This window comes from Watersipora subatra, chromosome 10 (assembly GCF_963576615.1).
Source record: "Watersipora subatra chromosome 10, tzWatSuba1.1, whole genome shotgun sequence".
Taxonomy (NCBI): Eukaryota; Metazoa; Bryozoa; class Gymnolaemata; order Cheilostomatida; family Watersiporidae; genus Watersipora; species Watersipora subatra.
In genome coordinates this window covers 7,820,148-7,846,279 of record NC_088717.1, presented here as the reverse complement: position 1 = coordinate 7,846,279, position 26,132 = coordinate 7,820,148, and the positions used below count along the sequence as shown (strand labels likewise).

Below are 26,132 nucleotides of genomic sequence, written 5' to 3'. Positions count from 1 at the left end.
TACCAGATGATCTTCCATCCATATCTGTTAGGAGGCTAGTTTTGGTACGGCGCTGTTTCTGATGGTTTTCTCGAGAAGTATATTAATTGCCTAGTTTATCGTCAATTTAACTCTCCCGGTACAGTATCCGCGCTCGCATTGTTTTTGTTAAAGTAGTCGTTTGCTAGCTAGTAATCAACTTCAGTGACTATTCAAGCAAATTATTGAAAGCAGTCGATCCAAATGAGATGTTGTGAGGTCACCTCTATCGACTACTACTGCAGGTGCTTGTAAGAGGAGTAAATCATATGACCACATGACTTATTTTAGATGACCCTCATCTTCATTAGGCCTATCCATTACTCAAAGCTTGTAATCCAGTTATAGGAAGTTATCACTCTGCTTCAGCCATCCATGCAAGTACTGAATAAGTATTTGACCATATGTTAGACAGATATACACGTTAACCGCCAGCTGGTTCGCAGATAGAAACTCGAAGGGATGTGCTTGAGCCATTAATAATAAGGGGTTTGTGGCGCTAGAATATTGTGTCAACACACGTGTCAACTGATGGAACCAGAATGAATGATTGCCTCACTGCCGAGGTGGCTAGTACTTCATACATGCATTTAACTCATGCTAGAAATAAGAATGTGACCCAGGAGGCCTCATGGCACGGCTAACTTTAGAATTCACACAAAGCTTGACAAGCCATCTCATGGGAGCTATGATAAATAATGCGTTACGAGTGGAGAAATGCATAATGAAAGCTTCTCAAGCTTTTGTGCCGGACAGCAGCCATATCTCGCCTGCTCATCGCCACGGGAATTGTGAGACCTTTGAAAGCTTTGTATGCTTCTTCATTTGATATTTAGATGTGTCACTGCAGTGGTCGATATGTTTAAATGTAGTATTCGTTCTTTGGTGTGATATGCTTATTGGTGAGATCCTATCTATGTGTGCTCGCTGTCGATTTGTTACATTCCGCAGTTTTTTTGTCATTTCTATTTGGGTTGTCGTGCCATCCTGTTTAACGTGCGTTGAAAAAAGGAGTATGTGTGGCGTGAGAAAGACGAGCTTGCCAAGATACCTAAAAGATGTCCACTAGCAAGATTGGAATCGCCGGCCTCCAATAACTTGCGCTGACACCTCGTTATTGAGCCACTTACAAACCTGTGAATGCTCTTGTCATTTGTGATGAAGAAGACAAGTCTGTCAATTGCCTATCCTTTCCATGTTCTCCCTACTTTCTCTCTCAGCCTCATTGTTGGCTCTTCATTCATATATATTCAGAAGAGGTCGCCGAGCTGGAGTGTTTCCTGTCGTGTATGTCAGTTTTTCCTCCACATTAGCATGTTTTATTCCCGCTCATGGGGAGGTTCTGAGTCAGGGGTGGTACCCGCTGGCTGCTGAGAAAGTTAGATTATGCATATGATAGTGTCAGGTTATATAATTACATGAGGGAGTGAGATGCAACCGAGGGCTAGATATAATCTCTAATCTAGCAGACTTAATGCAACACAGACAGCCGATGCCGAGCGAGGAATGGGCTAGGAGCTAGGGATAGCTAGTCAGTCCGCTCAATCTTCATCTTGTTACTCGCATTGTGACTAACCATTTGAAACATGTTTTTTGGCATTTGGGAGATAAGATAACTTGGTATGTAGAAAAGACTGCCAGCTGAGCTTAGCAAGATGATACTGCAGAGAATTGATTCGCAATGTAAGAGACATGTGCTATGGGCTGATCTTTCAACAGTAATCAAATGACGCTGCCGACTCACTGACTAGCACTGAGTTTAACTTAGCTCAGCATGCCATATGTATAGCATGTGTGCATGGATGGGGAGTGTGCTAGCAGGCATGTTCAACTTCTTACCACCCTTCATTACCCCTCATTACCCTTCACCCTCAGCCTCACTCTCCTTCAGCTCTCTTTGTTTGCCATCTGCTCAAAAAGGGACAATAAGTCATTTTTATTGGTTCTCTTTCACACAAAAATAACAATAAACACAGCCAATCGCAGCTCCCGCAGGTCTGTCCACTCACCCTTCTCCACCGTCCCTTCTTATTGATTATGTAATGAAAGGTCAGTGGCTCAGCGACTGACCACTGGACAGTATCCTTTCCTCAAGGCCATACACAAGCTCTGAAACCAGCTAAAAACTATAACTGCATTAGTAGCATGCATTGTTGAAGCGGTTATTGCATAAATTTTATCATGAGTTTATCACTATGACAACGATTAGCACAGCTTTTGTTATGTAGGATTTGGCTTCCTGTACTGTTGCCGAGGAAAATTCTCATGGTCTTGCATTGAAGTGTGATGAGGCACTCTTATGGCTTTGTTAGGCTGACCACCTTGTCAGGTCCTCGGTAGCGCCCTAAAATTCCATTACAGTCTAGTTTACAAATATAGTATTTAAGAACCTTTTAGATTTTCTGGAAAAATCATTCGTATAGACAAAATAGGAGTGCTGGCTGCGATTGTCATTGCTGTGTTCCGAGCTTGCTGACCATTTTTATTAGGGAAAGTCTGCATTCCAAACACTCATCGATGTTATTAGGGTGATGGATTAGATACAGAGTGTGGCACAAAAAACAAACGACAAAACAAGTTTGATATCGATAAATAACAATGAGTCAACCGTATCAGATGTCAATTTGTCACTCACTTGCTTCTAGTTGTACTGAAAAAGTTTAATACGCTGTGCATAGGGGATAGTGGTAAGGAAGGATATGGGGGTCTTGACCGCTCATGAGTAAGTTTTTCTTAATATCTTCTAGAACAAAGAAAGGTTTTTGCATATTAATAAAAAAAAACTAACCATTGCTAGATTTCAAAATAGTCTCGGGTTAGCGGCAGTAATTGTCTTCTCTCAGTTTTTTACTAATTCTGTTAAAATAATGGATGAGGTATTCGCCTTTGCTTGCAATCAACCATGATTTGATATCATTCTTTCCAGCTAATTGGTTAGAACGTGCACTATCCTTCTTGCCGTATGATGGACGCGCTTCTGTTGGATACGTCTTGGATACAATTATTTTTACTAATTGATAGCATAGTAATTGATATGGCGCGTATTCCGTGCATGATGGGGAAACAATATTCTTCTTTCAAGCTCCCCAGTTAGTCGGTTGTGCACTAGATGCTTGTAACAGTTGGTAAATAGGATTCTGTATTACAAATGCCAAACATGTCACCGAGCATTAGGAATAGTTCTTTCTGTAATGAATGGATGACTAGATAATGTCATATGCTCTCCTTCGCAATTCTACATTGTCGCTAAATTAATGAAAAACCATGCAAATACTACAGTAACATGTAGTAAGTATAATATTATAGTTTTAAATTAAAGACAAGCTTTCATAGGGTTGTCATTATCATGTTTGCAATCAGTTCCCTGAGCTTATCCAATAAGGATATTGTGTACATTTGTAAAAACGTGAAGTTGAAAAGTGAGCAGTAGGAAGATAGTAGAGTAGAGATGATACATAATCCATTCCTCGATGGAAACAAAAGACCCAGAACTTCTAATGTCCCAGATCGCATAACAGTTAAAAACCCGACTACAAGATCTCGTCTTCTTATTTCCACATTTGTGATGTTTTAGCGGAACAGAATTGACGCCAACTAGCCCCAAGCCTGAGAATCCGTACGTCATGACGACACAGGCAGCTTTACCGCAGGCAGCGCTGCTGTTTAATAACTCTAAGGACTCAAGATGGCTGACTCTGGAGGTTTGCAGGGAGTTCCAAAGGAACAGGTGTACCAGGACGGAAGAGGAATGCAAGTTTGCTCACCCTCCGCCACACGTCGATCAACAAAATGGCCGAGTCATGTGCTGCTTCGATAGTATAAAGGTTAGTATTGTGGTCTATGAGAAGGGTCAGTATAGATGGCAACATAGACTACCAGTCTATCTGTTGTAACTAAAAAGAGAGTTACTACTACCTAGCAGCATTAACTCGGTGATTACTCCGTAAATTCTTTTGTTTCTTTAGAACATTGTATTCGTTATACTTGCTAAAACCAAACTAAACCATTTCATCATCCTCTGATGTATATTACACTCTGATAAATGTTGCTAAGCGTGCTAAACAAATTTGTTACTCAGGAATTGTCTGCCCGCTTTTTTCATATTACGAGCGTTAATGATTCTTATCACCGTCATGTCATCTCGACTGCTATTCATCGACTCACAGATAGACATATTTAGAGCTTTTCTTTTTATATTTGACAGCCATATTGCGTTGACAATCCTTTCTAGTTGACAGCGCTAGAAATACCTGGACTCAAACGCAAGATATTCTACCAAACCGGTTGTTGTTTAACCGTGAAATGACCCTCAATGGCTCATTAGCTCAACAAAATTATTTAGAAATTTTTTGATGTTACAAGACGAGTATCGGTGGTATTCTTTTTCGTGTTCAACTGAATGTCAACTATAAACCGTGAATTTCTGACACATCTTTGATGACTGGCACTTGAATAATATAAATATTTGTTCTTTTCATGCCAACTGCTTCATCAGAACATAGTTGAGATGGCTGTTTTATTATTTGCTGCCCTCTTATACCTCTGAAAACTTGACCTATCAGTGACAAAACTTCATCCAGTTACGCTTGATATCCTGCAATGGCTGGCTGTAGAGAAGACTTGACTGGCTTTGTCGTTTCTTTGGCTGCTCGATGGGCCTGATAGATGCATCTGCTAGGTTTTGCTGCAGGCAATCGGAGAAATGGTGTTTGCTTTCTATTTGTTTGATGATATAGGTTAAAATTATCTCGCGTTTCACTATCAATTGCTACGATGAATTGGATAAAAAACGGAGTTTGTCCAACTGTCGATACGGTATTGAAAGAATCAGGCACTGGAAGACAAAATAATCGAGTTAGTTATGTGTACGCTTGCGTCGCAATTCTCTCCGATGTTTGCACAACGCTCACTCGACACTTGTCTGCATCCACAGAGCTTTATTGATCGACAGAATGCTGAGTGCACTAGACTTTATTGCTATCCTTAGAACAAGAAGTGCCGTGCACAATGAATTAATGTAAGCTTTTTTATTGGGATCACTCAAAGCTTGCACATTGCTCTTGTCTCTTGGGACCACAACATTGTCTCAATGTTCTTCCAGGCTGGATGGCTTCTCTCAACTCCTCCTGTATCAACCGTTTGCCTTCGTATTACTTAGTAATATCTAAAATGCTTGTGTATAAATCAATGCTGGTGAGGTTTGTCTTAATAAAAAAGATCACTTTGTGATAACTAATGGTTGAATCACTTTTCAATGCTGTCCAGTCATAGGTCAGTTTTAATCTTTTTAAAGTTGTCTTCTTTCTATAAAAAAAGGGTGGACAATTCTTACGACAGAATAATTTGTTTCTTCATTGCTAATAAATGGTATAGGCTTTTGCCAAATGTGGTCTATTGTAAGATTAACTGTTGTAATCTCTAGATTAGTTCTTGGTAATAGCTAGAATGTAGCAATGTGCCAGTTAAAGCGGCAAAGCTCCGCAAAAAAGGTCTGGCATTGAAATCTCATGATGGCCAGATAGTAGAGGTGGAACGGGACAGGTTTTTTAAGTTTGAGACGAGACTCGAGACATTGTCTTGTAAAAATTCGAGACACGAGACAGTAAAAGAAGGAGCATTTGGTGATGATTTCACTACACAAGGACTAGCGCACTTGATATATTAAATTGATAAACCTCTTTTAAATTGAGTTTTCTCCTGGTGTAAACGATTTAAATACAACATTTTGTTGTATTTTGTAGTTTGTTTTGTTTGTGTATTAACAGTAGTATGTGAATTATATTTAAATTGTACTCATGAAATTATATGAATTACTGTATATATTCTTACCTTACATTAAACTAACAATAATGTCATTGTTACCCGGAAGACGGACTATGGGTGATACGGCCTTTTGTTCGTTTCTCCAGGTTCGGGCAAGTTTTATCCGCAATTGGTGGTATATAAAAGAGGCCCGAGTTTTATGAAGGTCAGTTGGTGTTTGGACACAATACGATAAAATACAGATATTTTACCCAGTACAATCTTTTTTATTAAATCGGATTATCCGGAGGGTAATTGGGTACGACCCGGTATCTGTTTTAAGGACACAGAACCGGACTACAATATATTAACAGGGCCATTGTCCGGACTACATGATTAGACTCGGTGGCCAACATAATCAATAACAACAGGTAGTAACGGACCTGGTATAACTTTAAAGTCAGTTGCCCGCAATCCATTACGATATATGGAGTTGTTGTTACCGCGAGAAGCGATGTTTTAACAGCCGTGCGCAAGCGCTCTAGTTCTATTTCCTGTCTCGAGTTTGGCAATAGTTAGGCCGAGACGAAATCGATCCGAGACGAGACAGGTCGATACTCGAGATGTCTCGTGTCTCGTTCCACCTCTACCAGATAGAGCTTTTGGTTATAAATGGCATACATGAGATGAGAATTGCTATTGTGTATTTGAGAACAGCAAAAATCTTTACCCAAGTTTAGTCTAATGCATATTCAACTACAAAAAGTTCCATCCATTTGTGCTATGAAAATGCAGCTTGTGTAAAACACGAATAGTGTCTTTGTCTTCTAGTTGAAGAGTTCTGTTGAAAAGTGTTCTCATTCATTTCATATTAAAGTTCTTGACAGAAGCATCAATGAGGCAAAGTCCCCCGGGCTCTGATAATTTTGTGTTGGGCAGAGATTCAGGCTCCCAATGATTATTAAAATCGGGATAGAGGATATTCGCGATACACTGACTTCCTTTACTATTCATCTAGACGATATCAATCATAGCAGTGTATGGGCCTGTGCCACTGTAACATATATGGCAGATAGTTATTGCATAGTTTAATTTTTTTAATGCTAAAACCGAATTAATTGTTTTTTTAAATCGCAAAGCATAACTGTAGATTAATAATTTTTTTTCTCAAAAATCCCAACTATAGTTTCACATTCACATAGCTAGTGCTTGGAAAATTCTATTTTCTACTTCTCTTTGGGATTCACTGCTCCTGTTGTAGCTTTTTTGTATAGCCTGAGTGTTATCGCTTAACAAGCAGCAGACAGAAGCAACCTATGGTATGTAATATCAGCTTACAGGAAAAGGCTGGCCCTAAAAATAATATCGCATACGCTAATAAGTGTCCTGATTGAGTAACCATTGATGCCTATTCATCAATTGATCTTCAAAGCATTGTTTTAAACTTAGCTTTTATGTAGGATTGGCAAGTAAACTAAATTTCTGTAATACAAAGAGTTGTCAGCTCTTGCCCTAGTGTTCGAATTTAAAAAGATACTGTTTAATTGTGTGTTTTACAACTAGGAGTGAATAACTACTAGTTATTACAATATGTATTTGCGAGCCATTCATCAAACTGTTACACGATTTCTTGTTATTTGTATACAAAAAGTTGTACTAAGTTTTAAAGTATTTAAAAATTCAGTTAATTATATACCATTTTAAATCTATAATGGATGGCAGTGCTTATCTACCCTCTCCCCTTCTCTTCTCTCCACCTACCTTATTAAGGTTGCAACTATTCATAATAACCAATAATGAATATTTGTGCTTGCTTAGCGCTTGTATGACAAATTACAGCGAGTACGTAGATTTTACAATGGCAATATTTGCTCTGTTTGCCGGATAGAGATAAGTTTTAAAGTGTTTCTTCTTCATTAAAGCAAGCTTAGTCTGACTCATATAAGCCTAGTGAATTCACTCTTTTCTATCCTAACCATCTACTACATACCATATATTGATCATGACATTATCTTGTCTTGTACAAATGTAAAGGGCATTCTCTGCAAAGAATGCTCATCTCCCTTGGATGTCGAGTTCAGTTTATCATTCATTGACCTTTGGGACAGCGTAACCACCCTGCTAAACAGTTTACCAATTCTTTCTAACCCAATTTCAACATGATCGTTGACAAAAAATGCAAGACCCATATTGTTTACATTGAAGCAAGGTAGGCTGCCCAAACATAATTGTATTTGACACAATGTAGCCTTAGAACCATAAACGGTAGCATCTGTATGCGAGGGATTTGTGGTTGCAGTTTCGTTAATGTTAGCGTCTCGTCCTACAGTTCTAAAGCGTAATTAATCATCATAAAGGTTTATAGTTTTATTTCGTGGTCAGGTTGAATGCAGTTGGCAGACGTTTGCCTGGTGATAGCTTTCAACTAGCGGCATGCTTTGGCACTTAGAGACAGGTTCTCGTGTAACTAAGTCGTAGGTGATTGGTTTGCCGAGCTACCATCGTTAGCAGTGTTCTTATCTATCAGTTTATAAACTAGCGGGCTTGCACTAGCATATGCTGGTTACCGCTGGCTGTTGAGAAGTTTATCAGTTACAATCGAACTACGAGTGAGGCTGGACTAGGAACTATAACTTGTTAACTTTTCTGCCTCGAGTTACTACTTTAGCTGGTGCGAGGAGTTTACCAGACAGTAATAGACTGGCTCTAGTGTAGCATGTATCAGGGTAACTGGATGCCAGCAGGGCAGGTCGGTTCACAAGATCCATACGCAGTCTACAACATGTCAACTCCTCAGCCTTCTCAGGAGGAACAACCGCCAGAGGCAGGGGTAACAGTCTATATTCACCTTATTTATTTCTTGAAAAGGAGTACTTGAACGCCGCTGTTTGTTTGGTTCATTCTCTTAGACATTCATACGAAGCCACATTAAATTTCATTTACAAGTCTTACCCGCTTCAATTTAACAAAATATTTGGATTCAATTTTCTAAAATTTAGTATTTTCCTGGTTTAAGAACTTCTGCCCAGTGTAATCGTTTGCTAAAAGCGATACTTTGGTGTTTTGTACAATGAAATACATACGAACATGTGGCCGCTATTTGCTTTGACTGATGGTTTTATAGATGAAAACTTTTGACTAGTGGCTGTGCGCGTTTGTCTTATCACTCTGAGTCAGCGTTCGTAAATTCTGTCAAGAATTTGATGTAATCAGCAGAGCCTAGGCTCAAAGGTTTTTTGAAGATAGTTTTGTTTTGCGTTGAAATGTCATTCCCTTTTATATAAGTGAAGCTTATATGTTTGTAGAATTTAGCAGGTTCATTATGTTCCGCCATATTGTCTATGGTACTCGCCCGTCGGTACACCTCACTCTCTTTTCTTTCGCATCGAATCACGCATCTAATGATTTATGGACCACAATGCTGTACATGCACTCAAGTCTTCTCTGTCAGGCATAGATGTGTTAACAGGTCTCTCTCGCAATATTGAGTTTTAACAATCTCACTGATAGGTCCTTTCATAACCTTTTTATATAGTCCAATATGTTCATTGTTTTTACCCTTTGTTTTGGCAATAAAAAAGTCAGCTCTCAGTTGAAACCTGTGCTTCTGCATTCCAATTAGGTTGAAAAGCAGTGCGGCCTTCCCTATGCCTCCAATCTCTCTAGTATTGCAACATCAGCTACTCTAGTTGTTGAAATACATTCATCTCTCCTCGTTAATTACCCTCCACTTATACATTGCTGCTTCAACAAAGCTGCTAAGTATTTGTGAATGTCATCACGGCAGCATTTGATGGCCCTGCTGACATTTCCTAATGAACTTAAAGCAGTCATTTTGCCATAAAGTAGGTGAATATGAGCTATTTTGGCGCAGATAACACCCTCACTGGTGGCTCATCATTTGTACACGGTTTATGCTGGTAGCCGACAATGCAGTCTTTAGGCGTGTTATGAATATGGGAATAATCTACAAGACAGATTGTAGGAGATGCAGTCAGTCTAGTTATGCGCAGACTAGCAGTGATAAGTGATACCATGGTAACTGTATTCTTGAACGGTCTGCTTTTGAAATCTGTAATTGATAGCTTTCTCACTGTTGGCTCGTCACTGTCTTCTCCTAGTCGGGCTACTATTCATGCAAGCATCCTATTCTACTAACTCTGGCTTTGGAAAACACGTAAGCTCCCGAACCCTAATGATAAACCTGGGAACCAGCAGTGTGTCAACGAATGACCTACTTAGTGCCGTCGGCAGGCGAAATTTTATGCCTTTGTCATCTATAGAATTTTGAGTCCTAGTGTTTAGATAATCACTCGCCTAAGGTTTGGCATAACTCAAAATAAAGTTGTTTAAACTTCTGCGAGAGATCACTGTCAAGGCAAGTTACAGATGGAAGAATTTGAAGGTTTGTTTATGGTACTGCTAGCTCATCAGCTGTCAGCAGTTCTTTAGGACGCTGCCTTACGGACAGAATCACAGTGACGGGGCTACGACCTAATAATGTCTCTGTAAGGCTGGCTCGTTTCAATTCAACATGGCGGTGTTGATCATCTTGAGCTCCTGGACTACCTAGCCCATCCAAGGCTTTGATACACCTTATCAAACAACTTGTTGGGCTTAGGCCACGCTCATGGCGTTTACTGATAAGTTTGTTGGTTCAACCTATCGCCGCACGAAGATAGTAGCTAAAACTTCTTCATCCGTTATTTAGCTTGCAAATTTGGGATAGATAAAGCGCAAATATCAAACTATAGGTTACAATTTACCATATCAGCGGGCACTTGATGATTCAAGTGTAAATCACTTGCAGTAGCCTGTCAGACCGTTGTCATAATGAAATAATGGTAGTCAAGGTGGACGATAGGTCGTCGAGCAAAGCTAGCTGCGTTTTTCAAACTCAAACAAAAATTGACTCCTTTTTTACATGATGATTCGGACTTACCCAGTCAGAAACTTGCTTCATTGCGTTTCAGCTACTATTCGTAAACCTTCAAAACTAGTCTTGCCATGGAGTGTCTGTAGTCATTCGCATCGGCAGCAGTTCTCTAATATAGTGTCGATACACCCTGACATTAGGCTGACAGGACACACTTACATCACTGTGTCTTATACCAACATATGGTTCCAGTCACTGCATATGGTTGGCCCGAGAATATTATTCCCTTTACATTTTGTATATAATAGACTGAAGTTAAACCTTATTCGTGTCTATCACAAGCCGTTTTGTTCAAAATTCCCTCATTGGCAATGCCAGACTCAATTTCCTACTCAGTGGACATGTAGAAGTATGAGTCTGCTAATCCTACTGTCATTGCTAACTGTCCTGGACAGGGTAGAAATTTCAAGGAGTGATTTTGAGACATTTGTAATGTTTTGGAATCATTAGCTAAATCTAGCAAGGGTAGCAAACCTTTCACCACCATGGGTAGTTATACCACATTGCTGAGCATAACCATAACAGATGTCCACGCTAGAGATTGGTAAGGCAGCTAAGATTAGTAAGGCACTAGGTTGTTGTCTTTAGCGATAACTTCAAACATGAAATAAATGTGTTATGGCTATGATGAATGGATCTACATGTACATACGGCATCTAGCCAATCTCCTAATGGCTGCCACCATGGTCTGGTCGACCGACTGGCTGATTATAGAGATGAATAATCAAAGTTTACAAAAACACGTCAAGGCAAAAAACATGCCAAAGTTAATAATTTAAACAGTCGCTGTCATATTTGTTGTCTCAGCTGCAGTTGCTCTTCCTTCCTCCCTCTACTCTTCTACTAGAGGTTTTCTCATCATCTTACCCACTTTACTACATTATGACAAGTTGTGAGTACGCCCTCTCCTCTCTCTCCTCTCTCGCCTCTCCTCTCTCGCCTCTCGGGCATTAGCTACTTGAGGATATCATTGATCAGGTGGCCGTCATCCCTTACAACGCGGTACCGTTTGGCAAGTCTTAGTAGATAAGACTTGAATTTTCTCACAACTCACTTCAGCCATCTTGTATTTGTACACAATTGGGTGCGATAGCCTCAGTGATTCACTTATTCACCCGCAGGAGCTCACCGTAAGGTGGTCAGATAGGTCAGAGACGAACAAGGATTTTTAGATGCATTTTTTGCTGTAGGCTATAGTATTACAGATATACCATGTTTATGTGTGTTTGTGTGTGTATTGATGCATTCAGTTGGTAAGTAATGGACAAGCCTGTGTTCTATTACAGGGAAAGTGCCAGAGAAAGGAGCCACCATGTAAATATCTCCATCCGCCTCAGCATCTCAAGGAGCAGTTGCTACAGAATGGAAGGCAGAACCTTGCCATCAAGTATGCTTTTTACAGTTGCTTTGTTTGAGTTTTTGCTAGCTTTAGCTAAGTCCGTCATTCCCAAGTGCCAATATAGCAACTGCTAATATGGAATGTATTTCACACACACATATATATATATATTGGTACCATGATAGCATGATGATGTCAGTCCTTCGCATTACTCGTCTCTGATTGGTTTGTTCCGTTTGGGACGAACATACCTTTTACATTTTTACAAAAATACAACAAGTAATACGGTTGCTGCCGAGATACGTATTCATTATTTGTTCGCAACAATCAGCAACTGCTAGTTTTAAATTGCTGTAACGTATAATTGCTAATGTTTTAGTCGGGTAATCACAAACCATTACGTATACGAGGGCTCTAAAGAAACCATCCTAGAAAGATATTTTCCAGATTCATAACTACCTGTTAAACATGACTGTGTTAGCCTAAGTACCCAAGAGTAGTAGAAGCAGAAGAGCTCGTAGTGTACAATTTACCGGCGCGTGTATCTACCTAGGGCCATAGCATTAGGCTGAGATTGTTCCGCCGCTGGTGAAGCTGCTTTGACATAAAGATTGCTTCTTGTACATGTAGATATGACTGCATTGTGTAGAGATATAGCATTCTCTTATTGCTCTCTCTATATATATATATATATATATATATATATATATATATATATATATATATATTATATTGAGAATATATATTATATTGAGAATATATATTATATTGAGAATATATATTATATTGAGAATATATATTATATTGAGGATATATATTATATTGAGAGTATATATTATATTGAGAATATATATTATATTGAGAATCTATATTATATTGAGAATATATATTATATTGAGAATATATTATATTGAGAATATATATTATATTGAGAATATATATTATATTGAGAATATATATTATATTGAGAATATATATTATATTGAGAATATATATTATATTGAGAATATATATTATATTGAGAATATATATTATATTGAGAATATATATTATATTGAGAATATATATGTATTGAATAGATAATATAATACATATATATAGTCTACAAAAAGCCTTTACATATATTGGATTGAGAATATATATATTATATTGAAAATATATATTATATTGAGAATATATATATTCTCACCAGCATATGGCTTCCTGATCCAACCAAAATATTGCATACAGTGATCCCTCACTTATGAGGACCAGAATCCCCCACGATAAGTGAAAATCTGCAAATTAGAAACTAATTCTGTTAATATATCTACATACAATCCAAAATTTTTACACCGGAACACATGAACTGCTTTTTAATTATGTTATATTTATTTCTTATATAATAAGTAAGTAAATTGAAGTTATCTTGATTGACTGTCAGTTGATATTTCAACTTCAGTTCCAGTATTTTAAGCCAGAGAATAGTAGTAGTTCAAACTTGGCCTGGTCTGTATATTTGTACGTGTGATTAACTGAATTCATTGTAAAATGAAAGTCACGCTCGTAAATGTATTTTATGTATGTATATTTATGTATTTTAATTTTATTAATGTTTTTTGCTGGTAATTTTCTTTTGTTGTTTCGAACGAAAAACTTTAACCGTGAAGTACTGAAACCATACCCTAGGACACTTTTATTTCACTAGTATTTAGTTTCGTGAGTAGCACACAGTAAAATTTCGCTGCAGCTTAATTTCGCGGCTTTATGAGTGCAAAAATATAGTGATGTGAAAATAAATGCAGTGGAACAAAGAGATTAGATTCCTCAGGTCCAGTTCGCTAGTAAGTAAAAATTTTCAATTTGGGACTAGTTTGTATTTGTAAACCGCAGGTAGAAATGTGTGGGTGAGATCGATAATTCAATTTGATCGCTTGCTGCCATTTGTTTCTTGGACTATCAATGACGTCTAGATCCCTCCCATCGTGACTTTCACATGTCTTTCACACTCAAGTCCCAAGAAGAAGAAAATGGATAACAACCAATTTCACAACCAAAACTATAACATGGTTGGACCTGGTGAGGGTTGTTATTGTTTTTGGTTGGTAATAAAATTCATCACTACAATAATTATTATTCAATTTTATGACTTCACCTACCAGACTTTCATCCTCATCAGTTACAACTTCGGTGACTAAACTGATATCATCATCTTCTTCATTTGTCTTGGCTTTTCCAAAAAAAATTGTAATCTTAATTTGCTTTGCCATGCTGCTCAGTCGGTGTATTAGCATTTAGCTGTAATGAGTTTAGCAGAAATTGCCCAATGGGCCCAACCACACGACAATTACCTGCATTTCAAATAGGATGATTTTATTGTGGATATCAGTGAACAAAGCTATTTAATTTCGCGTTGTCGCTCGTTCGTTATGATAGTTTAGTTTCGCTCATGAAATTTATGCGAGAGGATGACTCCGTGAAGATGCGAAAGTAAGATGTCGCGAATACATAGGTGTCCTAGGATACAAAGGTGAGCAGCAAAGTAGCTGGGGCTTACTGTGTGTCAGTCTTGTCATGCTCTAATATGAAAAACTGATGGTTGTAATCTAATCGCGTATTCTGCGCCATACCTTGACACTGGCTGCTGCTGTTACTTATAAGCCCAGACCATAGCCGAACAAACATCACCTATACGTGCACTGGTAGGGTTCCCTGTAAGGAAAATGTGCTGTTACCCTTTCCATGCATATCCTTGCAGGTATCACTGGAACCAAGTATTAGCACAGAACCAGATTGCAGCACAGATGCCTACCGCCGCGCCCCTGATGCCTAGTATGACTGGAATACCTGGCATGCCTGGCATGGCCGGTCCCATAGTAAGTACCAGCTCTGCTCCGTGCCTCCTCATTGGTCACTGGCTTGCCACCTTTTGCTGCTCACCTCTATCTCGATTCATTTCATTTCACCGACTCTGCAACCAAACCCTGAGACTTGAAGCTGTGTAATGTTAGATAAGAGGTTGTCTCAATTCGACGGTGTCAAGGTTGCAGTGTCGGTAGGCGGGGGCAACTCCCAGGTATTAATGTGTTTCTCCCGCTTGTTCAGTCCAGATTGCCCGCTGCTTAATAATATGATTATTTCCCACACATTGGATTGGGTTTTAGAATGCAAAGTGTGATTTCTTCACCATGTTGCTAACTGCAAGGTGCCGAAATTTATAAGTTAGTACGAGAGTTTGATTTGCCTGGCTCTTGGTCTCTAATGCTGCTACATCGTTCCTCTATTGCTCGTATTATATTTAGCTGACAGTGTTTCATCTTGCTTCCGCACATGCTGCCAGGGAATCTGTGCTCAGCTCTCAGCGGCAGCCGCTGACCATGCAGATTCCAGTACTAGTTTACTATTGGCAATGATTAGCATGTATGCTGCCAAACATATTTTAGCCTTGGGGGTCATATTGTAACATTTGTAAGTGTAGAAGATAAAATCTTTTCGCTCTTCTACCCATGCTTTCTATGAGTTTCAGCAGGCTCGGTATAACTCACTGCATCTACAGCTGAGCTCTTAATTGCATTGTGGGCAAAGAACGGGTGTATGCTCGCTGCCCCATCCACGATTGTGTTGCTAAAACGCTCATTGATCACTATCTGTATCTTTTTCTTGCTGGCCCTGGATGGTAGTAGATATTTGAGTGCTGCCGCGACTGCCAATGCTGGTGTACTGCATACGGGGCTAACCAATCAGCAATTGATAACGGTTAGTACAACCTGACCTTGACCTGCACTCTAGCCAAGCTCTCAAATCAATAACTCCTTAAGTCCTCCCCTAACCTTTTTCTGGTCACAGCTGGTGTTTATAACCTGCTCCTAACGCTCGTCATGCCTACCCTATAAGCTTTAGCTCAGCAGAAAATACCTAAATCCATTATTTATTTCCGGCAGCATCCTTTACTGTAGTCGATATTGTGTATGGCCAAACGTAAAATATGTTATTCGCTAGCCACTTGTTAGCTCAGCGCTCGCTAGCCAATCTCCATGTCTTCCTCGATAAGGCGCTTGCAAAAAAAGTTCCGAATGTTTTTTTAACAGGCATGAGCTATAAACGCATGTTTGATTGTTCCTCGCACAGAAGTTACACTACAAATTGCTCAGGTCGTAGTTATGTTAGTTCATGGAACTGTGTCGGAGTAGTATAAATACCGCTTTATATTCAGACCAGCAATAGATATCTACATGTGTAGCAACAGCGTCGAATGCATATTATCATCTTGCTAGATACAGTAGTTCATAGTTATTCATAGATAGATCATTCATTCATAGATAGATCAATAGATCATCCATTCATAGATAGATCATTCCTCTGTTCTAGCGCTTGCATGTTCTTCACCTGCTTTCACATTCGCAAAACCAGAAATGCTTCTCGCTTGCTACCAACATCGCTTTGGTTAGACTTGTAAAAGTGCCTGCTTTTCATAGATTACCAGCTCGTGTTTAATCTTTGCTAGTTTACTGAATGCATATTCTCCTTGTAGAGTAGAATAGAATCAGAGCACTTTGTCTCCTAGTCTGCTACATGTATATATGCGTGTCCCATGACCAATCAGGTAGATTGTTACATTGGTCTGCTCATGGATTCATTTCTGAAGATATTTTAATTTTTTTATAAAATTCAACACCAAATTTCATCAACTTTTTGCATCACAGTGTTATGTTCCCTTCACTAAAAAGGTTATATTTTGTTTATGTTTTTGGTTTATTATGTTCACTGCTAACTACTGAGTGGTTCACGACAGAAGCAATTGCGGTAGTGATCCTCTCACCATTGTGGATTCACCATACATTCCAAATCAATTCTCATTTTCATAAGCGTAAACGGCGAGTAATCATTGGGGTTATGAGCCATGAGCAGACAACTTCATGGGATTCGCGTGTTAGGCAACCGACTCTTTGCATATGTGTGGCTCTATTAGTTATTTCATTGACTCTTGCTCAAGTACTTTTACGAAACCATATAAATGCATCGCAATGATTATGTAGTGGCTCTAAAGTTCTCCTCAGTTCTTAATAGCATCAGCATCCATTTTGTTTTTATCCACTCGAGTGTATAAACTAAAATAAAAGCTTTGAAAAGTTTTATTAGTTCTCCGTACAACTCAGTAAGCCACCCTTTAATGGTCTTGCTTTGTATTTAGCAAATAAGGCTTCAAAACTCAGTCTGATCTATGAAATTTTGCTCGTTCGTTTGTTATGGAGAAGCATTTGTAGCTACGGGGATTTACTTGTTGCTCTCCTTATGTTGCAGCCTAGTCCGTATTTATATAATCAGTATCCAGGGATGCCTGGGGCACCAATGCCAGCTGGCATAGGACAACTCCCACTACAATTTGCCGTCTCTCAAGGTGCGCCTGCTGCTCCAGCTGCTACGCTAGAGAGTCAGGGTACGACCTTAGCATGACCTTATGCCTCATTTCTGCCTGAGACTGCTGTTCGCTTGTCTCATGCGTTTCTCACCATACTTCCTCGATCAACCTCTCTTAGATGATGTGTATCTGTCAATCTATGCATGAAGAAAATATGAACTTGGTTCACTACCTTTATTAAAATGTTGTTATTTAATTTATAATTGCTCAATTGCTACTTATCGGTTAGTTGATTTGAGATTTGATAAGAATGTCATGTATAATTAAGTATATAAGAATGTCATAGCATAATATAATAAGATCAGGTGACAGTTACAAGCTTAAAGATGAACTTGCCCAACATTTTTAGTAAATTTTATCGGAAAATATCGATATTTTTCTATCATATACGATTGATTTTGATGTTTGAAGTGATCTGATTGCCAGGATGTTTCAAGATTGAAATTGATCAAGCTTCATCGTGATTAAAATGTTCATATCAAGCCAAAGTGTGATTATGACATCTATTGTTGCAAAGAAACTGACAGAATAGAGACGCGTAATGTTTCAACTTGAGCACAATATCTGATATCAACTATTACAATGATAGAAACAAGTGTAGTCATTTCGCATATAATTTTTTATTCCGAGCTTTCATTTGCGATTAAGTTTTATTGATTTTAATCTTGAAACATCCTGGCAATCAGATCATCTTAAACATCAAAAAAATAATTGCAAATGATAAAAAATGCCGATAGTTTTGATAACATATACAAAAATGTTGTGTACGTTCATCTTTAAAGGCTGCACACTTATCAATCTTCACTTTGGAAATTCTTTTGGTCGATTTCACTGCGATAGATGATAAGAGACGGACAGTGTTGACTGTCTGCTAGTACATGTTGGTTGGTAACAGTTGCTCGAGCTGCTCTTTTAACCCCCCATTTCGTTGCTACGCTCAGCTCTTGCCTTTTTCCAGCTCTCGCTGTCTTATGGTAATCACCTCGCATTGTTCACAACTGAGCACGGTTGCTACGACGATAGTTTTTTGAGATCGCTTGAAAATTTCATATATTTTGCCAAAATATGGTTTCTATGGTAAATGGAGCATGTTTTGTTAAAAAATCTTAAACTAAAACTGTGAAAACTAATGAAATACGTTGATAAGTAATGCAATCAGCTCAAGAGATCGAAATTGACATTATTTCTTTATTGCTGTTGTAGCCTTAGCCCAAATTCCTAGCTCATCAGCCTCTAGCACAACCCCTACAGCAAATGGACAGAAGGCCCCAAGAGCTGATCGACTGGAGGTATGTTTTGCGGGCTGGTTGGTGGTAAATTAAGACCAACCTCTCCGTTGAGTCACACCGTTTCTCCAGCAACCATGTCATTGATGTATTGCAGGGCCGCAGCTTCATGGTCTGGAGTTTTCTTCCCTTTATTATTGCTAGACGCGTAGAATGAGTTCCAGTGGTTTGCCTTTCCCGTGTTTGCTCATGTTACTCCCTTCTATTTTACTAGTAACCGAGTTGTCCTGCTAGGCCTCGTAGACTGCTTAGTGCCGCCTAGTCTGCTCTCTGTTCTCTCCGCAGCTCTGCCGCCGCTCTCCCTCCAAACGCTGCGTCCTTCAGCAGTCCTGTCGCGCTATTAGCCTCAGCTCTTTAGCGTCTCTTTTCCATATCCGCTTCTTAGGCTACGCAGTCTTCTGTCTCTTTCACGCCACACTAAAAGATGACTTCTCCACGCACGCTTGTTAATGAGCTCTGTTATATTTTAAGTTTGTCTTGTACGCCAGTGTATCGGTGCTTAGGTTCAGTGCTGCGTAACCAAGGTCGGGAGCAGACGGCGCGTACTGAGCAGGTTACTCGCCACGCATTACACCAAAGCATACCTTTTTCTATTACACCTGCCAAACTAAACTCTGAGCCAAGTTTTAATCTTTCTATTAATATTGAATATGCACCCCTTTGCTATGTCAATATTGTATAGCTTCGCCTATTACACTGCCAGTTGTTTGAAAATACGATCGCTTTTGTTACTAGTCCGATCATCTGTTACGTCTGAAAGTGTGAAGTTCTCTTCTTCTTACAAATTACATGAGCGATGCTCAACTTCTTCATCTATGAACCAACACAAAAATTTTAGAGCTCATGATGGGGCAACTCCCGATATACTCTTCACACTTTCAGTAGTAGCATAGATTTTGTGTTTGACCAGCGTTAGCCCTAGTTTCTTTTAGAGAGTGGAGTAGTCCGATTTTCTCTGTTTTACCCGCAGTTCCCTGTTACTAGACTATTAATCTCTACTACCTAGTCTGTGCATTAGATGTTGTGTTGCCCGCTTGCCTCTTTCCTAGCTTTAGTGCAGATCAATGTTTAGGTTTGTACGGAGTTCAGCAAAGACGGGTCGTGTCCCGTGCCTGAGTCAGAATGTGATAAGGCACATCCGCCTGATTATGTTCTCACTGAGAATGACCTCGCAATTGTCTGTATGGACTTCGTCAAGGGCAAATGTTCGAGGGAGCACTGCAAATATTACCATCCTACTGCCAAACTGTTAGCTAGAGTCAACCAGAATCGGGCAGCGGTCGCTGCCGTTAATCAGGCAAATACTCACGCAGCTCAACAAGCCCTAAGCCAGGTGCTGGCCGCGGCTGCCTTGCACCAACCCCCAGCAGTTCAAACGGTACAGTTCACTCTCCTTACTTTCTCTTGCGCACCAGTAACGGCCAATGACTGCTAACTCTGTACAAATATCAAACGACAAAACTTAAAGTTACCAGAAGGATGTAGTCGCTTTACATTTCTAAACATTTTCCTAGTCCATGCTTCCGCCTGCTGATTAACCCATCGAGGTTTGCAGCTTTGACTGCCATCCTCGAATCTTATTGTTTACTTTTAACAACTCACAATTGTATAACCCTCCTCGCATTGGCTTTCCTTTATTCTAACCAGGCAGAAGTGTGGATATCATAGCGGCCGTCTCTCTTACTTTAAAAGCTTTGCAGTTGTTGTGTTACGCACTACGTAGTTGTTTTTGTGTCCAGCGTGTGCACCAGCTTTTCCAACTGTTCTGTTTATGGTTGTGAGTCGGGCTTACCCGGCAGTACACAACGTTTTTCAGACCTGAAATACAGTTTTAATATATTATGTTTAGATTTTTGAGAATGCTATCTCTGCTGAGTTCAGCAAACTCTTCTTGTCTAATGAATATTTGTTTTGTAGGTCGGTTATACCAGTTACATTTTACACGAGTTTGTTTTATTTTACTCGGCTGAAATGACGGCCCTGGTGTATTTTTTACTTTTAATACTGTAAGCAACTATGGGCTCCCAACTGGTGAAGATTTATTAAGTATTCGTAGCGATTGTTCGCAACTAGCGCCAAAATAGTTTAAGCTTGCATCTATCGCAGTTCTACTAGTGCTACACATTTATTCATTAACTCTATGCATGTAACGCATCAACTTTCGTTATTTCTGTCGAAGTTCACTAGCGTATTGGACTGCTTCCGCTGTTGGCATTGAGAATTTCATTGATAATGCTTTGTTTTACTTTTGCTAACACCGATTGCAAACTTATGGCCGCATGCCTCATTGCCTGTTTATTTTCTACTGCTCAAAGGAAGGATTACAACACTGGGCCAGTTATGGAATTGTTGACTTTTTGGATTTGTCTTTTCTATGCAGTCATTATAGCGGGGAAGATAACACTAAATTTTCACTAAAATGTTCAAATTTCTATTTAACCATCGCAATATGACGTTTAATATGTTGCAAGTGGTGACCATATTGGCTCCACAATTTTTTAGAACGGCTATGGCTTACTCATGTTCCAATTCTGTGCTTTTGTGCAGGAGACGCCATGTTGAAGTGTGTTTGGTTGAATGCCTTCCAACCTTTGGTATAATGCAGGCTTTAAAACTGCTTTCATATCTGTATGATTAGAGTTTGATGTTACGAGCACGGCATTGTTACCTGCACCAGGGTGTCGCTCAAACAGGCAGTGACTGAGCTCCAGTTGTCTTGAGTATCAGCATATCACCATTGTAAGCTTCGGCGCTATGGTGGCACTGACATTCCAAGCACTGGTTCTTGAGTGTCACTAAAATGCCACCTGTTCTGTGACATCACCGGCACTTGTGACACATCACATTTACTCTAGATGGCATGCTCAATCTTATCGCTGCTCAATTAGCTGCAAGCACTGCTTTATTACTCTCTTATGGCTTTGCGTTTCTTAAATCATCGTGCCTTTGGCAACCACACCAAATTGCGCGACACAGTTGAGCTTTTGATGAGGCATAAGTACAAAGTTTCAATATTTAAAGAAAATTTTCTAAATTAAATAATTATAATATTAGCTACACACGTTTGTTGCAGTGATAAGATTGAGTGTTTCATACGTTTGCCTTGGCAAAGGTTTTCAAATAGGCAGGCTCTGTAGAATTGGAAGCTAGATTGTGGTTTATCATTGGCATCAAGTGGAGGCAACTCGTCAACTATAGGCTAGCTAGCAGTTGCCTTTGCTCAAATTTCTATTTGCTATTCTCTCTGGCAGCAGCTTGGCTACCAGCACAGTACAAATGTACTCTTACGAGGCAATCTGGCCTGCAAACTTCCTCTCTCAGTAGGTTATATTATTCAAGATGAGCTAGTTGGTGGCCAGGCTGCTGTCATGCCAATCTTATGTTAGTGCATGTTCTTAAGCTACTTGTCTGGAGTAATCTTGCATCGTAAGCCCGACTTAACTGGGTGCCATATTTTTTCTCTTTTTATTTGGCCGCTTCCTCTACTACCACACAACGTACCAAACATTGTCATCGTGGGTGAACAAATCTCTACACCTGCTGACTGAATCGATGATCGATTGCTCGACCTGACTGCTGCTGTGTGCTGCACCTGCCCTGCTGTTGCCTGCCTGCCTCGTCCGTGCCACTGCTATGCTACTGCCTCGCCGCTCTCTCCCTCCTCCCTTTCTCATCCTCATTTCTTCTACTCGGCTCTGCGGACCCTTTCACACGCATCATTTACCGCTGCTCTGGTTGCCACCAAACACTGCCCTTGCACTCACCATGGGATGTTTCCACTCTGCAGCCCCAGTCTCTGCTCGGACTCGGCCATGGTCACTCCGCGAGTGTAGCACCTGCCGCCGCTCTCTCAGCTGCTGTGTCCCAGGCGAGTCAGGCGCAGATGAATCCATACGGCGTGTACCATAACGCTCTTGGCATGCACGCCGGTCTCGGCGCTGGGCTCACCGGGGCATATCAGTCTGGCTTGGCTAATCCTATGGCGTCAGCAGGTCAGCTGTCAGCGGCAGCCGCAGGAAGTGCGACTGGAGCAAGTCTACAAGCCGCGGCGGCATCAGCTGCATCCCCAGATTCTGTGCTTAGCCAACAACAGCAGCAGGCTAAGAAGAGACCGAGAGACGACGAGCTACTTCTGGTACTTAATACTAGTCTACTTAGGTCCAGTCTGTCGGTTGCCTCTTGCCTAACTCGGCCTTACTTAGCTGGCAAGCTTGTTGATTCACGCAAATCAGCTAGCTTGCTGCCGATGCTCATGCTCAAATAGGCTAGCGGCTAATCGAGGCTTCCACATTCATACATTTCCTCAGCTAGTTGTCCTTGTAACGAATGGGTTCTGCTTGTCGCTTTACTATTCGCACTCACCAGTTGTTCACTATTGTGTTTGCATTTATTTCTACTCACTGCATGATTCTGGCCAACGATGCGAAGAGTCGTGCTCTCCTGCCTACCAGAGAGAAGACAGAGGGCTAGCCTCTGTTATTCTAAAACTTGCATTTTCCAAATAAATTTCTCTTTTCGTTAGCGGAATCCATTCGGGACATAGCAACTAGATTATTTTTATTTAAACTTATAAGTAAGGCAGGCTGGGTGGAAATTGAAGCCATAACCGCGCAATGAATCTAACAATTTTTCATCTATGATTGTAATGACTGTTTCTTAATAGAAGCTTTGCGTGTTGAGAAATGCCAGCTATGAACCTCTCTCATCAAATCTTTATAATCAGCCTTGTAGCTATTTTGTTGATTTCCGTAATATCGAGTTCATTCAGTACTCTGTCATTTCTTCATGTCCGCCTTATTTACGCTAGTGGCTTTCTTTGTGCCGCTGCAAGACACGTCTTTCTCTGCTCGCATCGCTGCTCCAACCTACAGAAGCTGCTCTCAGGCATGCTCCGGAGCTATCCATTGCTGCCACGCTGCCGGCAGTATTGTTAGACGGCTTTCCCAGCTTGCCTTATTTGAATTAATTTGTGTAGCACTCAAACATACCCCTTTTCCTATCAATTTGACCATATTTCCGTTGAACTTTTGCCAGAGCGTACGCCTTGACCTTTGGTTGCGGTATCATTCATTGCTAGCAGAGGAGTTTAGCTTTTATCCAAGATTTCTTTAGGTCTTGGGACACGTGCATATATTCCCGCTGCGTCTTGGTTGTTAGTATGATGAGAACTAACCGCATGGCTGTCGGCACTCAATTCTGTACATCCTGCCTTCACTGAGCATTCGGCACTCCGCACTCAGTTGACGCGCAGACACACTATTTGTAATCGTGCTTGCTTGTACTAGACTGAGTGAAAGAATTCAAACCAACTGGCTTGCTGCTATCGCTATCACTTAGCAAATGCACTTCGGCGTCTACTCAAAAAACACTAATCGTCATCACCGGATTGGTTAAGCCTGTAGTTTGATGGTGTTGCTGCCGGACGAGTAGCTTCGTTACATTTCTGACTATAATTATTGCAGTCCATGCAGGGTATGCCAGGTGTTGGCATTCCTATGAAAAGACCAGCTCTCGATGCCAAAGGTGGTCTTGTGTTCAATCCCGCAGCCTATCCACAGTTTGCCTATGCGCAACAACAACCGACCTATGTGCCATCCGTTTCCTGTAAGTATTGCTAGTACAAGCAAATGAGTAGTTACCCTCACCATGTGCATATAACTCCGTATGTTTAAATTATTTTGTATTAATCTCGTTTACTTCTCTGCCTAACACTTCATTTGTTTTGGTGCAGCAGCGCAGGTTGCCAGCTCACCTTATCAGTTACTCAGCAATGGTACTGCGGGTGGCAGCGTCAATGGCGACCAAAGTACGGCTGCCGGGCCTGCTCCTCGCATACAATTGATGAGTAACAATGTTGATAACGTCAATTATTACGATGACAACTCTCAGGTACTTGCTCTCCGATGGCTGCATGTTGGCGGGTGTCTATCGTTATGGGTGGCAGACATAGAATTGCGTATCCGGTAGAGATTGTATTATGATTCTGGCTAGGTGGCTAGTGGGTTTTGAACAAATCGGGAGGCCAGGCGGGTGATTACTTCCAGCGATTTTTCTCTCTGTCTGTGATTTTAGCGTGCTAGACACCAGACTCGCTTTTGTGTCAACCTAATGTACCTTTGGACTGATTCATCTGAGTCCTACCTAGTAGCGCTCAGAGGGCTAGCATCTCTCTATCAGTTTCTAGCTGACTGCGTTTACTATTATTATAAATATTTACTGATTCTTCATAAAACCACTCTAGATTTCTGAGGGATTACAACTTGTGATTTTTGTGTTTGTAGCTTCTTGTAATTCTGTTTAAGTTGTTGTTACGTCATCTCAATTGTTTCATTCTCTGCCTTTTATATCTACTGTTTTTCTCATTTTCTTCATTCGTCAGTCACATACCTCTATCACCTCCAGCTCTCTAGGTCTATGCTTTCAATGAAACGAAGTTACGTACATTTTCTGTCGTGCAGGCAAGATATTATACTCTTTGCTGTCTCTTGTTTTTAGTCTATGGTTACGATATGAGTCAGCACACACCAAATTATATAGGTCAGTTTCAAAGCTATGCAAATGGCTGTTGCTTCACGCTTGTCTATATGTTTAGACTCAGTTTCCAAAATAACCATTTCAGGCGATACAATGGGTTTGCTGGTTTGCCTTGCTCAAATTAGAAACTCGCCTAGGCTTTAATAAAATGGACATTTGCATGAATTCTACACATCACAATTTTCCAATCGCACTATTCGTTTAACGATGGCCATGTCGATACTAGACCATTTCATTTACTCTTCTCAAGCTCTCTCTCTCTCTCTGTATCTTCTATGTGCGTTCACCCTGTCATTCCTCTGCCATTTCCTCGTGATTCGTGTATTCATTGCAGCTGCTCAGATGCCTCCTGCTTGGCTTCTGCGGTTAACTTGAATTATGGCCAGTCGCCATCTTTTCGCTGCTGTCACAGCATTTCCTCGAGCTACGTGTAGCGACCTTCCTTGCTTTTCCTCGATATATTTTTATCTTTAATATTATACTTTATTCTTATTAGTCGTATCATTTATACTTCTCGTTGTTGTAGTTGCTGGACACCCTGCCGGTGTGCAGAGATTATAGATCGGGTCAATGCAACCGCCCGACCTGCAAATACATTCATCTATTAGACGGTAAGTTTTGAACTTTTGTATCTTTACACAGCTTGGTAAGGGGGGGAAAATCCTGCTTTGGTCTTAATGTTATTATTTTGTGCTCATCCATGTCTGATTATGTGATCAATAGAGTTGATTGCTTCTGTCTGGCTAGCCACACTTGCATGTTAAGTACAATTTCTATCAAAGGTTGACTTCAGCTATAAGTTTAAAATTGACCTTTCGTGTTACTCGTCAAATCTTCTTGGATATTCATATGCCTACTTTTTGTGTTTTTCTTGAAAAA

General features: G+C 40.2%; 1 protein-coding gene across 9 annotated transcripts in view; it reads left to right on the top strand.

Annotated features, from left to right (window-relative positions):
• The window catches only part of LOC137405558 (muscleblind-like protein 3), a 36,901-nt gene that overhangs the window by 9,457 nt on the left and 1,312 nt on the right, over positions 1 to 26,132 (top strand). For 2 of the 9 annotated variants that reach the window (XM_068091848.1, XM_068091846.1), the window contains exons 2-11: positions 3,593 to 3,842; positions 11,983 to 12,083; positions 14,773 to 14,890; positions 17,316 to 17,451; positions 18,637 to 18,722; positions 19,792 to 20,097; positions 22,507 to 22,854; positions 24,182 to 24,323; positions 24,451 to 24,608; positions 25,780 to 25,864. In XM_068091848.1, the coding sequence (XP_067947949.1) occupies positions 3,642 to 3,842; positions 11,983 to 12,083; positions 14,773 to 14,890; positions 17,316 to 17,451; positions 18,637 to 18,722; positions 19,792 to 20,097; positions 22,507 to 22,854; positions 24,182 to 24,323; positions 24,451 to 24,608; positions 25,780 to 25,864 (1,681 nt within the window). In that variant the 5' untranslated portion in view covers positions 3,593 to 3,641. Of the gene's footprint in view, positions 1 to 3,592; positions 3,843 to 8,220; positions 8,591 to 11,982; positions 12,084 to 14,772; positions 14,891 to 17,315; positions 17,452 to 18,636; positions 18,723 to 19,791; positions 20,098 to 22,506; positions 22,855 to 24,181; positions 24,324 to 24,450; positions 24,609 to 25,214; positions 25,257 to 25,779; positions 25,865 to 26,132 lie in introns of those variants that run through there. The other 7 variants (XR_010979778.1, XM_068091847.1, XM_068091850.1 and 4 more) reach the window with 7 other exon arrangements.